The 17,864-nt window shown below is 46.6% G+C and overlaps 1 protein-coding gene across 1 annotated transcript; it reads left to right on the top strand.

Moving 5' to 3' along the window:
- Window positions 1-2,482: 2,482 nt before the first annotated feature.
- Window positions 2,483-11,972, top strand: T265_15203 (hypothetical protein; the record flags this gene model as incomplete). Its single annotated transcript, XM_009177050.1, has 6 exons — window positions 2,483-2,668; window positions 2,724-2,948; window positions 5,390-5,529; window positions 7,134-7,301; window positions 8,203-8,303; window positions 11,709-11,972. The coding sequence occupies 6 exons, from the start codon at window positions 2,489-2,491 to the stop codon at window positions 11,873-11,875; spliced, it is 981 nt and encodes a 326-aa protein (XP_009175314.1).
- Between the last annotated feature and the right edge of the window lie 5,892 nt (window positions 11,973-17,864).

Raw genomic sequence — 17,864 nt, 5'->3', positions numbered from 1 at the left:
TCAATGGAAGTACCCGTTACACAACCGAAAACACGCTTTCTAACTGCCTCGTTACGGATTCGCCGACACCAACCCACGCGAGCTATGGTTCTGAGACAACGATTGTCGAACAGCTGAAGACGTCTCAGGTCCGCTGCTCGAATAATAATGGTAATAGTAGTAATGGTAATAGTAATATCTTCTTAACCAAAACCTGTTCCTTCACTGCATAGGTTGCATTGCACCCAAGCTGTCTCCGCTGTGGATTTCCGAATATTCATAACAGAAAAGTGGCTCTTTTCTGGCACACCTGATTCCCTAGTCTCCCGTCCGGAATGAACCATCTCTCGTTCTGACCCATTTTTATAGAGAAGCTTGCAGAAAGCTCTCCATGTACCCCCACGTCCAGAAGTGTGTGAGTATGGGGACCGAATTATGTTCACAAACTTCTGGGGCTTATCCTGTCGAACAACTGTGATTAACAACACTGACCGATCGGCAGAATCGAATGCACCCTTGTGGTCAAGTTGTACAAGGTTGTAGGCTTTGTATGCATGTGGTGTTGCTCCAGCACGTAATGGATTGTGAAGATATGGTCGACGCTGCCTCTACCTGGTCGATATCCCGCTTGATGATCACAGGTCGAGGATTCGCGTGCCACCGTAAGACAAAGAACCAGTGATGTCAGAAGTGGGATTTAGACTGACGCCCCCGTGGTTACTGCATTGACTATGAGTATCATTTTTTTTTAAAATGGGTGCTACTGTCGACTCACCCCAGTGGTCTGGGACAGTTTCTTTCTGCCAGACAGACGCAAACAGACTAGGCACCGGCTGAGGAATTCACCGCTATCCTTGAACAGAGCAGGCGGAAGGTCGTCAGGACCAGGAGCACGATAACGCTTAAGTGGGGATATGCGCTCAGGAATTTCTGAGGTTGAAGGGCGTTTCATGTTCACATCCCACCTTTCTGTTGAGGTCAGCTTGTTCTGCTTGTTTCAGGGGGGTGGAACATTAAGGACAGCTAGTTAGACCGGTTTTGTTGAAAAAAAACTGCGAAGTGTTCGAGGTTCTTACTAAAGTAGGAAGTGCAGAAGTTATAGCTGGGTGTGATGCGAGAAAAGCGGTCAGTCCTAGTGCTGGGACTTTCGGAGAGAGTATTCAAATTGGTTTGGAGGTAGGGCAGAGGAGGGAATTAGTGAAGATGTGTTATTAGGGAGACACCAACAGTAGTATGTCTTCTCTTACCCGCCCTACTGTATGCAGTAAGTAAGGCGAGTCGGTCGGTGGTATCATGCGGCGGCCGGTGCGGCGAGAGTATTGCTAATTGTAAGTATCACGGTTGCACATGGACCGGGATGCTTCCACGGCTCCCAGACGTATAAAGAAGAACTACCAGGGTCCTCCATCAAAGCCTTTGCCTCAAGGGCCTGACCGCAAGGCAGCGGTTTTTTGGGGAGCAATGCAGGTGCACTTCCATTTTTATAGAACGAGTTGTCATACGTGTTCTAGCCCCAAACCTGGAAACAGTGTTAGTCAAACCTCTAGCCTTTGACCAACCTGGTATGAGAGGCTCTGTGTATCTCATATACATTCCTCAGTTTTCTCAGTGGGTTGTGGGCACACCGTTACAAAGTCCACTGTGTTCGCGATGGTGCTGATATCCCGGGTGGACACCTGAGTCTGACAAACGTTTTAGTCTGTAGGCCGCCTAGCCAACAGAACTGTAACTACACGGGTCAACTTATGCGAGAACGTTGCCACCGTCATCCAAGCTTAAATAGCTGCGATTCAAGACATCCAGTTGGCCGGTGTATCCTCACGCAGGGAATAGCCTATGTTGTCAATGATAAGCTCTCTGTGCGAAACTCCGGGTGTCATTCCTAGAACTCAGGCGTCAAAAAGGCGCACAGACCGTGAAGTTACAGCAAGACTCAGTAAAGTAAACCAGGAACGTCACGATAGGTATTCTGTTAACACTGCTAAACTAAAGTACATCATGGATGAAAACAAACTGCTGGTTGAGACGTGTTTTGGCAACTCACTGGTTCCAGCGACTTATCGTCTTTGCAGTTATTAGGAGGAACTGTCTAGGAGTCGTGACCTAACAGTTCCCGCAGCTTGCTAGTCTTTTCTCTGACACTGTAAATTCGCCGGCTCAGCTGAAAACCAGCGGAACGTACACCAGCGCAATAGCACGCATGTGCAGTCCTGTCTTCAAACATTTGCTCATCCATAGCCTTACTTTTATCACCATATTGTTATATTTTAGGCATAGACTGAACTCTCGAGTTTCCTGGCAGACATCCTCTCCGTTGAGGACTGCCTCTCAGGTTTCGTTGTACGAGAACTTTCTTTTATTTCAACAGATGTCTGATGCCACGACTCCAATGTTTTACTGTTTCAGCCCCACAGTGACCTATCAATCCTGTCCAGTTGGTATGGTAAACTTTACTTCAGCTAATCGCGCTTAGATCTTTCCTTCTGCTGATCATCTTACCCGCCACACAATGGGTTCAGATGACCTGACTCGAGTTCGCAGTTACTTCCTCCGTAACTCACGAGTAAAGGAGTTTTCTGGGTATGGTGGGAAGATTCACACGCTTGCTTGGAATGTCAGTGGTTCAAGATTGGCTTCCGGCTCTTCGGATAAATTGGTCAACCTATACGCAATCGATTCGTCCAAACTCGTATGATCACCATTTTCACTCGCCCCTGATATCATTGTCTTGCTATCCTAAACAGGTGAAAGTTCACACTTTTCGAGGCCACAACGAAAGTGTTGATCAGCTGTGTTGGCACCCTTCGGATCCTGAGCTTTTGGCAACTGTTGGTGCTGACGGGGCTGTTCGCCTGTGGGATTGCCGCTCTAAGAAGGACCCGATCACGGCTCAACTGAAAGGGGAAAATATCAATTTGGCTTGGTCTTCAGATGCACGATGTATAGCTGTTGGTAACAAAACCGATCTGGTAAGAAGTCGATTTTTCCTAAGGAAGGATGTCACGGTGATTTTCGCATATAGTGGTATCAGTCATAGTGCTTTGTCATTCTTTTCCTCTTGCTCCTCAACGTTCTTATACCGTCATGGTCACTGTGGTTAGGCCACCTGCTTCACTTTCAGAACATGGTACGCTTTACAGGGCTGTTTTTATTGTGAACATCAAAATTAATAGCGTTTGAAACTACTGCCTCCCCGGTTGAGGCGTGACCCTCTCATGCCTTCCACATAGCCCTGTTATCTCGCTTCGGATGCGTCGCCTTCTGATCCCTGTTTTCACGAGTCAAGTGGATTGGTTTGACGGAACTAAACTGGTTAGATCGTTACCTCCAATGCGTAACTGTCTCCCATCCATATCCTTAATGGGATAAAGTATAAAGATCGGAGCTAACGAGCCATCGGGACAGAATTTGTAGTGAAACTGGAGCTAAACTGAACCGATGCCATTTTTGAATGCCAAGTGCTCGCTCACTTAGTCGCGTGATATCATCCGCATAATCGAAGACGCTGAACTTTTTCTGGATGCCATTTCGATTCCCATATTTCTGGTTTTATTAATCCTAGTCATTAACAAGGGAGTGATAGGGGGAAGCTTTGGCGAATCCACTTGGTTGTGTGAAAATATTTTTTGGGCTGTTCATTGTAAACTCTAGCGTATTCAGAGAAGGTGCTAATCCGTCGACAAGTTCAAGATTCCCTTTTAAATTAATAAAACTGTGAACCTTGTTTGGAGTTATGTGCGATGCTTGCAATCTGACGTAATATAACGATGTGGTCAATGCACTCTTTCATGTCCGCTCGGAATTCCACTTGATCCTGTCGAACTCGCATGCCACCAACTGGTGTTAGCTGTCGCAATATCAGGGAGACTGGTAGCAGCGTTATGCTAAGTGTGAGGCTTATGGCTAGGGCAGTCGCTTCCAATACCTGTTCTGATCACTTGGGCCATGTTCCGGGAAACTAGTTCTTTCCAAATCAACCTTACCAAAACTCTATTTGCTACGCTTCCCCACACGCAGTTCGCTCGCTGACCTCATCATTTTTAGTTGCGGAAAGGTTGCGGTTGTAATTAGCAAAGACGGTGAATTTCCAGCGACGAAGCCATCCGTACTGCAACACCCATCAGTGATTCCTATAAACGACGGCGGTGGGAGATCGTGTGTGCTCAGGGACCTTGGGTTTATACATCCTATCGGCTCAAATTATGAGTACGTACGGTGTGCCTGGACAAGATCGATACAGATCGTCGGACGCAGAGCCTAGTTTCGAATGCACACCGGCTGTTTGGCAACGTATTCATATCATGGTGAGCAGTATGTGTTTAGAGTTGGACGTGGTCTCCTCCTTGGCAAATGAAAATGTGGACTGTCCAGTTTCCTGGATTTCTTTTGGGGCGAGATAGCCCAAATGGTTAGAGCGCTAATTTACTGATCGGATGGTCCGTGGTTCGAACCCGACCTCTGTCTCTCGACTTCCCCTGTCTGGGCTTGGGCAACCTGGCAGTATCCCAGCCCTCGTGCTTCCTTCGGGTGGCACGGCAGTTAGGCGCCGAAAGGGTGCCACAGCGGAATGATATTGATATATATGACTTTCATTTCGGCCTATGGGAAGCTGACAGACACGGTCCCTTTGCTATAACATTATCTGTATGGTTGATGAAGCATAGTCCATTTCGAACCGGTTGGTGCTCACCAGGTAGTCACCGAGCTTCCGTCAATCTCATTTACCTGCACACCGGATTGTATGCAAGTGAAGTTATTCACTTGTTTGAAGGTTAAAGTTAAGAGGACACAACGGAATATCCTTCTAGGCTTTGCTTGCAGTAATCTCCAACTGAATGCACAGTACAGCGTTTCATTCGGAACGATATTCATGGCATTGAATCATGTTTATTGACAAAACGGTACTCGTAAGGTTGAGAATAAGGTTAAAACTACCTGCCAGACAAGGTCCAAGAAATGGGAAACCTTCAGCGGGTTGTCCAGGTGTTTTCAGTATCCTTATGAGTAGTGTTAAGCCAAAAACACCTTGCCATCTTGAATATCCTTCAAGTGGAAAAATTAGGGGAAGGGGGTTCTGTATGGCGTATTTGACTGCAAACTGGCTCTAACAAGAGATCTGAATGCATCTCCTTTCAACGCCAATTTTTTTCTACTGATGAGTGTCTCTACTGGTAACCACTAAAAATTGATTCGATTATGCATCCTTCGCGATAGGTTTCCTACTTTAAGCAACCTGGTTAGGCTTTAATCACTTTTCGCTCGCGCAAATTAGGCTATCGCCGCTGACTATGGGCCTATCAATATTGCTGAGAGTGCCGGTAAACACAGATGTGGTCTAATTTGTCGAAAAAGCGTTTGCTCTTCCCCGTCTTGGAAGCACATTGTTGTCCCAATCTGCTTTGCTTTACAGATATCTTGGCTCGATGTTCGTGCAGGGCTGAAGCCAATCCAATCAGAACAGTTCAACTTTGAAATCAACGAGTTCGCTTGGAAACCGAATACGGACATTTTCCTTCTCACCACTGGACTGGGGAGCATTTTGGTGTACAGGTAATTGCTCTGGTTCCCCCAGTGACTTCCCCTTTGATAGTCACATCGTTTCTCACTTACCCGTCGTACGGATCGCCATTTGTTGTTCACATTCAGTTTGGCATGAATTCCCTTGGTGAAGAACCACGTGCAGACCTGTTGGCTGGATTGCGACCGTCAAAACCCCAATATTTGTATGCATTTACATGAGAAAGGTTACTCTTCTGGAGTGTACGGGCATCATAAAACCGCCTCTGGTTTTCAATCTGATATTTTCTGTAACACATTTGATCCAGGGATGTGCAGCTTTTAAGGTTGGAGATCACGTTTAACAGATGGGTGAAGGAGTTACCCTGTATTTTGAAGGTGCCAACCACGTGCCTCAAAGGCCTGGCTTTCCCAAGGAATTTGGGGAGCAAAAGAGGGTGTGAAGAACAGACTCATCCGCGCATACTCATCCTCGGTTAGCATGCTGTCTGGGAGAAGCTTCACTGTCAGACAATTGGAAGTCAAACTCTTTGCGGGGGACGAGGTGGTCCAAGTGGCTAGAGCGCGAAATTGCTGACTGAAAGGTCCGTGGTTCGAACCCGACCTCTGCCTCTCGACTTCCCCTGTCTAGACTTGGGCAACCTGGCAGTATCCCAGCCCTCGTGCTTCCTTCTGGTGACATGGCAGTTAGGCACCGAAAGGGTACTACAGCCGAACGATTTTTTTCAAACTCTGCAGACTTCAGTTGATGTGGATGACGTTCGTCCGTGGCTGTTCACCATGCTCTCATGCTTAAAGCATCCTGATAGAAGCAACATATCTTCCAGTGCTGAAGACCGTTCTAAGGCGCATTTGGAATAGCCCAAAATTGTTAGCATTAGCGACTTTCGACCACTGTGACAAATCTTCAACGTCTTTTTTTGGATTGTAAAACCGTAATCTCTTGTTCATTCGCTTTCGAATTGTCGATGCAATTGGAGAGCGCTAGCTTGAAGCCCCCTAAAGTCCCAGTGGTCTGACGTTTGCCTGTTCCGCTACACTTTTATGCAAGTAGGAAATGTCAGTTCTATTTTGCATATTTGAATCGTTTTCTACTATTCAAAAACTAATCTTTCCCATTTGCAAATCAATTTGGTTTCCACGAGAGACTCCACTGAATCTCTCGTCCTAAGAAGGGCGAAACCGGTCGTGGGTTGTCGAAGAGTTTTCAGGAACCTTGTGAATAGTTTCCTTTATGAGAATACACTGCGATATCTCGAATATCGTGCCAACTGAAACGTGAGGCGGCCTGTGTGCAGCACTTTCAGTTGTAGAATATCATAAACGAGAGATTCCGTTGAGTCTCCTGGAAACCAAATTAATTTGCAACTGAGTGTATTTCTCGAAAACAGTCCAATTTGGGTTCAAGTAGAACATAAGGTTGACCGAAACTCGGGGACTGCGCCTAACTGATGAGCCCCAAGAAGGGCGAAACCGGTCATGGGCTGTCGGAGAGTTTTCAGCAACCTTGTGAGTAGTTTCCTTTATGGAAAAATAATCTTTCCCATATCTTTTTTACCGTTGATTTGTTCGCTGAGTTGGGCAACCTGAGCTGTCGGTGTTCTGTTTGACTGCAATTCATCGTTCTTTTCTCCCAGTGGGAAACCCGGAGATATGCGACGGGAAACGAGCCTTCAAGCACATCCGGTCAATGCAATGTGTCTACAGTTCACTAATTCCGGTCGATATTTTGCTGTGGGTAGTGCCGACGCTCTTGTTTCTATTTGGGATGCAGACGAGTTCGTCTGCATTCGAACCCTGTCGCGGTAAGTTTAACCACAAGACTACCTACACCTTAGGCAATAACCGTTGTGTTGTATACTTCCATCCCAAGGTCCGTGTCAAGATTTGAATTCAGAAACCGTCCATCTTGATGTATTTGATTGGCCAGCTGTATTTGCTGTCAGTGAGGCGGTCAAGCAATCTAGCCTCTTAAGCAGGATAGTTTTTAACCAGGAAAAATTTTACCGCTTGTCAAATTAACATACTAAAGGCTTCTGGGTCCTGTCGCTCTGTGCAGCTGGACGAAATTGCCACAGATTTAGCATGAGGTTTGCTGGATATACCGGTGTTTTCCCGGCGGTTAGTACTCGTTTTCAACTTTCGTTTATGACCTAGCTGTAATCCAGCTGATGTGATGCGCAAAGGCCGCCAGATGTTTCATTTCTTAACACAACCCTACGTTCAAGGTTAGTGAAAACAGCCAGCCCACTGCCGGTTTCGCTCTTGGTCTGGCTCATCCGATGGGTATAGCCTCTGCGTTTCAAGTTTAATTTCCCAATCAGCGTAGAATCCAATCTACATACAAACGATTGCTCCACCGCAGCGTAAAATCGATGGAAATTCGGGTCTACTTGATGAGTCTCAGGAGAGTTTAGTTGTTCACCCCCCTTACGAGTATGACCGTGTGAGCGAACAAAGGTGGGGCTCAAAAACTTTGACGGGCTTCTAGGATCCCTTCCTCCCCATCTTTATTCTTAGAGGCCCACACCTCTGTCTGTCCCTCATTGCAGTTAGCTGCAATGGTCGGGGACCTCGTATATCGAACATCGTGACAGCTAACAAATTTTCAGTAGCAGGACATCATTACTGTCATTCTTATCAACTATCACAGCACTTTTGGCCCTGTTGTGACCTTGAAATATCCTGACTATTCGCTCCCGGTAGGCTGGAATGGCCCGTTCGAACTCTGGGTTTCTCTCACGACGCAAAGTTGCTCGCAGCTGCCAGTGAGGATCACTTCATTGACATTGGTCACGTGGAAACAGGTGAGATGTAGCAACGTTTCACTTCTGTTGTTGTTTGTATCACATCTGTACTTAGCCGAAGTTACCACAAGAGACATTGTATCGCTAGTCTGTAGAGCCAGATGATTATAGTACTGCCAGCAATGACAGTAGTGGTCCGGGCTTAATAGTGTTTTCTACATGGATAACAGCTTTCGACTACGTAGCAGAAGAAACTCAGACAACGGTTACATAACGGGTGTAGAGATCAATTTATACGGGTGATTTCAGGGGTGCGCTGTGGGGGATGCCGCCACTATAGTGCAACCATTTGGGCCGAGGTTCATCTAGCCAATGAAATCGACCTGTGAAATGACATCCTGGAAGAGATTCGACTTACACAGAAGTGTCTTTACAAGATTGTCTTGACTGCTGTGTTAGACGTGCTTTGTTGGCCAAATATCTTTGGACAGTGCCCGTTTGTCCCAAACTGCGGTTGTTCCAAAAGCACCGCTTTTCCGGAGGTTGTGGAGCGCCAACATGTTTCGTTCAGCTGTGGTCTCCTTTCGGTGCCTAACTGCCATGCCACCTGAAGGAACCACGAGGGCTGAGATACTGCCAGGTTGCCCAAGCCTAGACAGGGGAAGTCGAGAGACAGAGGTCGGGTTCGAACCACGGACCTTCCGGTCAGTAAATTCGCGCTCTAACCACTTGGACCATCTCGCCCCGCCAACAGGTATAGCCTTAAACAAACAGATATATTGTTTACATAGTCCGTATCTATTTTCGTTTGAAACCTAAGTTGGCCAGAGGTTTTCTCCACATTATAGTTGAAGTTTCGTCCTGTAATTGAAGCTACTGTCTTTTTAATGGCCGAGAAGCTTTGTACAACTGTTTCGTCCGTATTGAAAACCAGCAGCGCATGCACCTGACGAAATTCCTGAGAGTCTCGAATCCGGTTAGTAGTTGAACGGTCAGTCAGGCTTGTGATTAACTCGCACTTGGACAGGATATAGTGTCGCTCGTCCTTCAATGATGTGGGGTCCACATCACTTGGTCACACGTGTTGACTGGCTTCTCGAGCAACGGTGGTCCGATAAGCAGTTTGTCTGTTCTACGAAGCGGCAAGCTATGTAGATCTTATTGAGGGACTCAACCATCCCAGTGAAGAATCGGTGTTGAACGCTGATGTCATACTTTCGATGATGATGATGATGATGCAACCATTCCATGGGAATAGAAAACAACGACAGTCTTCTGTTACAAGGCGTGAACTGAACACGTTTTTAGGTTTTCCTTCATTCACCCCTTTTTTTTACGGAGATCACATGATAGTTCCGCGGAGCAGGGCCATTGAAACTATACTGCGCTTGCTCGACGAGGGATACCCGAAAAATTCGTCAACATAAGAAATTCTTTGCATTCTCAGACTTGCAAGTTTGTGGGAGTGTACGGGGAGCTCTCAGAAAACCTTCCGTACGAAAGTGGTGTCCGACAAGGATGCTCACACTCTCCATCCGATTATATTTAAATGATATGCTGGAACGGAGGCGCTAGCGTTCGCGCATCTGATGATGAAAACCTTGTCTATTTGAAATATGCAGACAATATGATTTTCGTTTTTGACGAGGGGAAGACACAGGCGCTTCTGGATGCACTGATCAAAGCGATATGCTGGAGCGGAGACGCTAGCGTTCCCGCATCTGCTGATGAAAACCTTGTCTATTTGAAATGTGCAGACAATAGGATTTTCGTTTTTGACGAGGGGAAGGCACAGGCGCTTCTGGATGCACTGATCAAAGTTGGCCATCTGCAGCCGCAAGGTGTAAGGTCGTGCTCTTGGATATGCGGTCATTGAGTTGTGCAAGCTCTGACTATAATGTGATAGGTTGGATCAATAAACAACTCTCCAGGGCTCGGATCGCATTCCTTACTGTGAGACATCTGTGACGGCAAAGCAGCAAGAGATGAGTACATCAGGCCACAGTGTTAATTGTTTTAGCGTACGGTTGTGGCTTCTGCGTGCATCGCAATGAAGACATCTATAGGTCTTCTTTACTCGTTTCCTGAGAAACTTAGCTTGTGTAGGATGGTGCTGACGAATCTGCGACGAGACAATTAGAGAACAACTGTTGGATTGTGCAACAGAGAATTCAATTGAAGTTTGTCCAGGGTCGAAAGCTGATTAGGCCGTGCCCAATTCATAGTGGCGTGATCAGAGAGGCGCAAATGGCCCAGGGGGGCGCGATGGCCCAAGTGGTTAGAGCGCGAATTTACTGAGCGGAAGGTCCGTGGTTCGAATCCGACCTCCGCCACTCGACTTCCCCTGTCTAGGCTTGGGCAACCTGGCAGTATCCCAGCCCTCGTGCTTCCTTTGGGTGGCATGGCAGCTAGGCACCGGAAGGGTGCTACAGCTGAACGCTTTCTTTAGAGAGGCGCTCAACCACTCGCCTTCTGGGATCCACATGATCCCTGTGGATCGGTAAAGGTGCTGCAAGAACTGGCGCGCACTCAATGACATTCTTGTCAGTTTTTCTACATTTTGTCTGATTGAGTGCCTGTAGTTTCAGGTGAATTGCGCAAGGTATGGTGCTCAAATTGTCTGGCGAGAGAGAGCGGTTTCAAGCAGAGAGCATCTCTGACCGATCATGGCAGTACTCATTTTCAGCTAGAATAAATCCTATATATAATACAGTGGTTAATCGATTGATTGCGAGGCTGGCCGATGGCTCGTTATCCCGTCATATTGTCACAGATCCCTGTTTGTTAGTCTGTCCAAAACAAAACAAGATGGTCGTTCTTAGTGGTGGGTGAACAATGATAATAGAGCAACGGGGCCTTTTCTACCTACATCAAGGCGGTGCTCGCTACCGTGCCACAAATAAATTAACATACGACCATGCGCAAGCGTGTATTGACCGCCCCCCTGGCTAGACGATTCACTGACGGGACCAACAAAAGAAACCTCCGTTGAAACATTTCTTAAGTTTCTCACATTACTAACAATCTATAAGTAGCTCAGAGGGAGAATAAAATTCACCCGATGGGTGAAAGTTCCGTCTGATAGGACGTTGGTCGAGGTGCGCGACCACGTGATATGAATTCTGTGACTGAAGCGTCAGTGGCGCGAGGCATCACACTGCTGATCATCCGCTCGTGACCGAACGGCTCACTATCCAACTAACAGTCCCCGGAGGTTTTGCTTTCCGAGCACCCTGGTGATTAGCAAACTGTGCAATGATTAAGATCCTCGGTTTTTACACTTACAGAACAAACTCTCCGTCGAAGCCGAAAGACATTTGTCACGAAAGATATCCTCCACATTCCTGAGGTTCGTTTGAGAGCAATTAGGGGATTCGTAGAGAGGTCAGTCGCTACCTCTGTCTAGTCAGTAACTTAGCCCAACCTAGTATTTTACTCACTTTAATTCACGTTGTTTTTTTCCAGGTGAACAAGTATGTCAGGTGGGGATTCATTCATCGGCCACCTTTGTTCTCTGTTGGCATCCCAAACAGTATTTGTTGACTTACTCCAGTGAGGCCAAATACGAACGGGAGCAGGGAGTCATTCGATTATTCGGTTTCCCTTCAGACAGCAGTCGAGCAATGGAATGATTTCACCACTCCCTCCCCCTCCTGCATATCCACTTGTACAGCTTCCAATCACGCTTTACCCTGTACACGTTTTTTTCAGTTTGTATTTCATTTTCTTTGCGGTTGGGAGTAAATTTTTAAACAATCATTCAGTTGTAACACTTTTTCGGTGCCTAGGTGCCATGCCACCCGAAGGAAGCACGAGGGATGAAATACTACCAGGTTGATCAAGCCTAAACAGGGGAAGTCGAAGGGTAGAGGTCAGGTTCGAACCACGGGACTTTCGGTCAGTAAATTCGAGCTCCAACCACTGAGCCTCTCGCCCCTTGAGAGTAAAATAACCAGTTACAGAACCCAAGAATGATTTGAGTACTTCCAAGTTGGGTAGTATACTACTGTATTTCAACAGTCCGGGGACCCAACTGTTCGTCCGATTACTTTCTGGTGGGGAGCCAATAAACCGATTATACTCGCACTTTTCAATTGACAGAGGAACATTTCGTGGGAGTCTAATGCGTGTGCTTTGAATGTTTCCTAACCTGGCATATTGAACCCCCCACACACGTTTTCTGCTGGCTGTTGGGGCTGTTACGCAGAAGGCAGAACACTCCGATTGATGTAGTTAGTCCGAATCCTTGATGACGAACAGTTTAGGACAGAAGTGGCGGGTACAGAATGTTGTTTGTGTCAAACGACTCTTCAACGACTTTTTACAACTGGTCGTGTGGATGCTGCAAGACGCTTCTGTTTCCAGATTAGAATCGAATCGGCTGTTCATATTGGCGAATCTTGGGAACAAGAGATTTTATGGGTAATGCGCAGTCTTTCAATGGAAACGTCATCATCATCGACAGCATGACATCAACACGGATGCTTCACTGCCGTACAACCATGATTTATTCGAAAGCCTTATTGTAAAGCTAAGAGTAAAGGTGGACGGGGAAAGGACTTAGTGCTAGCTTGATACAATCATTCCGAGGTGCCTACACCTCCAGACATTCACTCGGGCAATCTGGATAGAAACTGACAAGAACGCCACTGGCATCGGTTGGCAGCCATATCCTATAGTGTCTCCAACCAGGTACAGTGAGGATCACGCGGTCCCCATCCTGGAAGGCGAGTAGCACCGACAGCACCCAAGCGTTTCGTGATCTCCTTCATACTCCTCTGCCAGGTCATGGGTTGGCCACCTCTCTGTTTACGCCACTCCGAATTGGGCATGGAAAACAGTACTCTCTTCGGCAAACGATGGTTCGGCATGCGTAAAACATGTCCCAACCAACGCAACTTCTGGTGCTGGACACATTCTTCGATGGAAGTACCCGTTACACAACCGAAAACACGCTTTCTAACCGCCTCGTTACGGATTCGCTGACACCAACCCACACGAGCTATGGTTCTCAGACAACGATTGTCGAACACATGAAGACGTCTCAGGTCCGCTGCTCGAATAGGCCAAGTCTCACAGCCATACAACAAAACAGCCCGTACTGTAGCTTGATACACACGTCCCTTCAGATTCAGGGATAAACCATCCTGACGCCATAGGTGTCTCAAGTTAACAAACGCGGCCCGAGCCTTGCAGATACGTGCATTCACCTCATCTGTCACTCGACTAAAAGCCTCTCCCTTTGTGTATTCTAATACCACGGTTTGGCAAACACCCGTAGGTATGCCGCCGATAGTCATTCAGACCGCAATTCCGAATACTTCCGTGATTTCATCCTGGGATGACATCCTCGATGACTAGGGATTGGAGTATATGTTCTTTTATACGGTATCTCATTCTTACGCCCGCCTACTCAATGGGGATGGTGTCGTGTTTGAAGTGAGAACAGCCCATTTGCACGCGAACAATTGCTTATCCCGGATTCGTTTGCAGTCCACACGAATGAGTGCATTCCTTGGTCTGCTAATCAGTCACAGAAAAGATCCAGTTGGTTGGATATGCACTATACATTCCACGCATTCCTTCTTTGTTGGCATTGGACTCTCAAGCAAATGAGGGACAATGCAGCTTCACATTGGGCTGATCAAGTGACTTTCTGCAAACCCTTCAGTCCGAAGAAGATCAAAGTGCCCGGCGATCTTTCTTCAGTTGCGGAGTGATTATAGCAATGGACCATAGATTTTGGTTGAACTACTCTAGAGTTACTTCACTGTTGACGTGCATCATGGGTACTACACTGAGTGGGATCGCTCAGTCGAGTCGGTGGCATCACGCGAATAAGGGTCGGGTATCCGAATAAAAATGGGAAGAGCTACCACTTCCCATACAAACTGGAGTTCATTGTTGATATTCTTTGGTTTGTGATGCTCGGCCAGGTGGCTTGCTGGTCGGTGTCAGTCAGCTGGTTGCAGAAAGCGCTTATCACTCGTTTAGCCTCTTTAGTTCTCGGGAATACGGGTAGATTTGTGATTCTAGACTAACGCCCAGTTGTTGGACTCGTAACATTTATCGGAAACCGGCGGTCAATCCTAGAAAATCACTGAGCCGCTAGTCACAGTTGAAGCGTATCCTCAGCTGTACCGCATTAAGTGTTCGGGGGCGAGATGGCTCAGTGGTTAGAACGCGAATTTACTGACCGAAAGTCCCGTGGTTCGAACCCAACCTCTGCATCTCGACTTCCTCTGTCTAGGCTTGGACGACCTGGCAGTATCCAAGCCCTAGTGCTTCCTTCATGTGGCATGACAGTTAGACACCGAAAGGGCGCTACACCTGAACGATTTGGTTAGCTGCAGAAACCATTCGGACTTTTCGGCTACTCCAGGTGAACAGGGCCTGCTGATATGTTTAACTCCACAGTCATAGCTTGTCCATCGCCGTCTGTCTATCCGTCCGTGACTGAAAACCCCCAATTGGATTGCCGCGTAGTTGCTTGCTTGTGTACTACGACCACGTTTGCCGTTGTGTAAGATCTATTACTCGACCTGATTTATGCTGAGCACATGAGGTTACCAGAATTGTTTGCTCACACCCCATCTCGGGGTTCGTGACTTCAGGCAAAATTGTTGCCTCACACCGTAGCAGCTGTTGATCTGTTTCACACATCTAGTTTGAAATTAGCTTTTTGTGTTATTTTTCCTTTCCAACCGACCGCTGAGGGTCGTAATCTCATCATCATCATCACCCTACATTCTCCCACTGCCTCGTGGGTTAGACTTCTGAATCAGAGGCTAGGGTCAGGGTCTCCGAACAAAACCCTACATCCTCCCACTGCCTTGAGGGTCAGACTTTTGAGTCGAAGGCTCAAGGTGGGGTTCCTCAACCAAACCCCATTCCTCAGCCTGGGCAACCGGGAAGTATTATTTGCCCGCGCATTTCAGCGTCCACCGATGTCCCTCCCCAACCCCTTCCCACCGCAGAAGCAAACGTAATCTCTCAAACAGATACTGGAACTATCGACGGAAGTCCATTCATATTTGTCGATATGACTACTTTATTCCGGTTGTCAGTTGTCTGGTCCGAAGCACTAGCGTACTTCAGTTTCAGTGCCACATTCGTTTTACCTGTACATTTCTGCGAGCGATGTAGTATTCTCCAGCCAGGGTACAACAGGGGTAATTATCAAGAAGCTTTCCATATGTTTTAGTGCTTGTGGGATATTCCTTGCGGTGGGGGTTCTTTTTTTACGAGAATGTCCAACATTAGGATTTTCAAGTACACTTTTCGCCACAAAGTGCACACGGACGACTAAGTTGTTGATTCGCTGGGTTAAATATTCCATCGGCATTGGGATTCATCCACTGTGGATCGTTTGTCTTGATTGATTCATCTTTACTGATCTCTTCACTTCAATTTCGCTTCGACCTTGTTGGGCCATTTGCAGCCTTAGACTACGGTTTTTGTGACATACTGTAAAATGGTCAGATTCCTGAAAGTAACCACCGAATGCCCGAAATCTACTGAGACCCTCAAATCCACCAGACACACAAACGCCCCCTCAATATGAAGTGCGTCATAGTCTTGTATCGAAGCCAGATAGCGCGAGACCGCGTTGGACCAAGGTCAGACAGTGTCCCTCCAATAAAATAGCTTGAGGCCGTCGTATTTTTGCTCTCGCACTCGCTTGTTCTGTTGTGTGCCCTTCTGTGAGTATTCTTTACGACACTGGACACTGGAGCGGGTCAGCAGTCAGATACAACAGATTGGCGAATCAGTAGAAGCTTGAGCTGAAGCCTTATGCGGAGACTTTGCGATGTTTCATCCCCTGCCAGATGGGTTCGAACTACTGTCAAGAGTCAACACCATACCACACGAACTATTCTATTCAGAGACCATATTATAGCAAGAGACAATCATGACGCATGTTCACCACTCCCGGCAGTCTCACGGCAGCTTCTCTGACATGTCAGTGAAGAGCGTGGCCATGACTGGGTCGGAACGATTGATTATTTTGGTGTTCCCGAAGAACCGTGTACTCCAGCTTGACACAGTTGTCACAATCGTTCATTTAAAAGAGTACTAAACTCCTGACCACCGCACGAACCTGTCACCAACTTATATGCGCGTTGAATGGCCTGTGTGCTTTTCTTTGGATAGTAGCAGTTTCAACCTACTACTCGAAAACAGCGCGTGTTTTCTAATTTTTCCCGTACACACCTGCTTTAAAACCCTATTTTTGCTGGATTTTCGGGAGATGATACCTTTTATTGGGGCCGTGATAGTTGCTGAATCGTTTGCGCATCTTGGCAATTTACTTGCGAATGTTTCATTATCGTACGAAGAGACATTATCAGTATCTTTGTAAAGTCGAATTGCTTGCCCCAAGTAGATTGGGTTCCGCGTAGTGCGCGGTAATTTCATGGGGACTGTAGTTACCGCACTTTGCGTAGCAGTTCGTGTCTTGCATTTCACCGTGCAGTCTGGATGGGGGGCCACGTCTATGAAAGACTTTTTGATCGCACTACTGTGCTTTTGTTAGTAGTGTAAACACGGTACACCTTAGGCACGGACGACCTGAGGACGACTGTTCAAACGAGAGAGTTGTGAGCGTGAATTCCACAAATCCCGCAGCCACTTAAACCAAAAAAATGATCACTGTCACAAAAGGAGCAGTATTTCAAGGAGTACACCATATCGATTGATAGTCACGTGCAAATTATTGATGCAATTCATCTCGGGGCATGAGTAAATTTGATCATTTCAAAAAGAAAAGCCAAGTGAATATAAATCAAACCAAAAATTGCCCCAAGTTTACGAATACAACTGGACATTCATTTTGCTCTCCAAACTTTGAAAATTTCGATGTTGACGAACAGCTGAAAAAGCTTATTTAATCGTCGGATAAGCACTAGAATTTTAAAAAGCGCCTGACAAGAACTCACGTAAGAATTTTCGAGTATTTCGGCTCACCGCTGAGCGCTTGTCACGATTGTTCCCTGTCTGGACCTCTAATACCTTGTCTGAAGTACACTACAGATGTTTTCAAGTCCGAAGAATCGGCTACGAAGTCGTACGCTTCTCAAAGGTGTGGACATTCTCAGCTACAAAACTGTGAAAGGTACTCGCGTGATAAAGATAGGGATAGGGTTGGTTCCGTCAACCATACGTTAGATGTAATATACCTCCCATGTGAGACCACCTCGCGGAATACAACAGTCCATTCATAGTGATGCCGAAATTCATTCTTTGAAACAACATCAGAAACTAAAGGCGAAAAGTCTATTCTCTAAAAAGAGAGGGATGTGCGAACAACCCGCCAAGCTGAAACAGGCTTCCTTTAGAGTTTAATTCTTCGTTATCCAATGCTAACATGACGGGAATCGCCTAACTATAGATTTCGATTTAGATCTTAGAGACATTTCGCAATTATTCATATGTTTAAATCCGGTAAAAGTAGTTTCTACGGTTGGAGATTTTAATCACCGGCGACAGGTCACATGACCCCCCATTTAGAACACCAACTTTTGTCAACCATTGCATACGTCACATAACAAATGGATCAAAGATTGCACAAATTAAAATCTAATTTCTAAAGGAATGACACAAAAGATGCATATCTAGTCA

Source organism: Opisthorchis viverrini (assembly GCF_000715545.1).
Source record: "Opisthorchis viverrini unplaced genomic scaffold opera_v5_390, whole genome shotgun sequence".
NCBI lineage: Eukaryota > Metazoa > Platyhelminthes > Trematoda > Opisthorchiida > Opisthorchiidae > Opisthorchis > Opisthorchis viverrini.
Note: the sequence above shows the minus strand (reverse complement) of the source record. Positions and strands in the feature narration are given on the sequence as shown.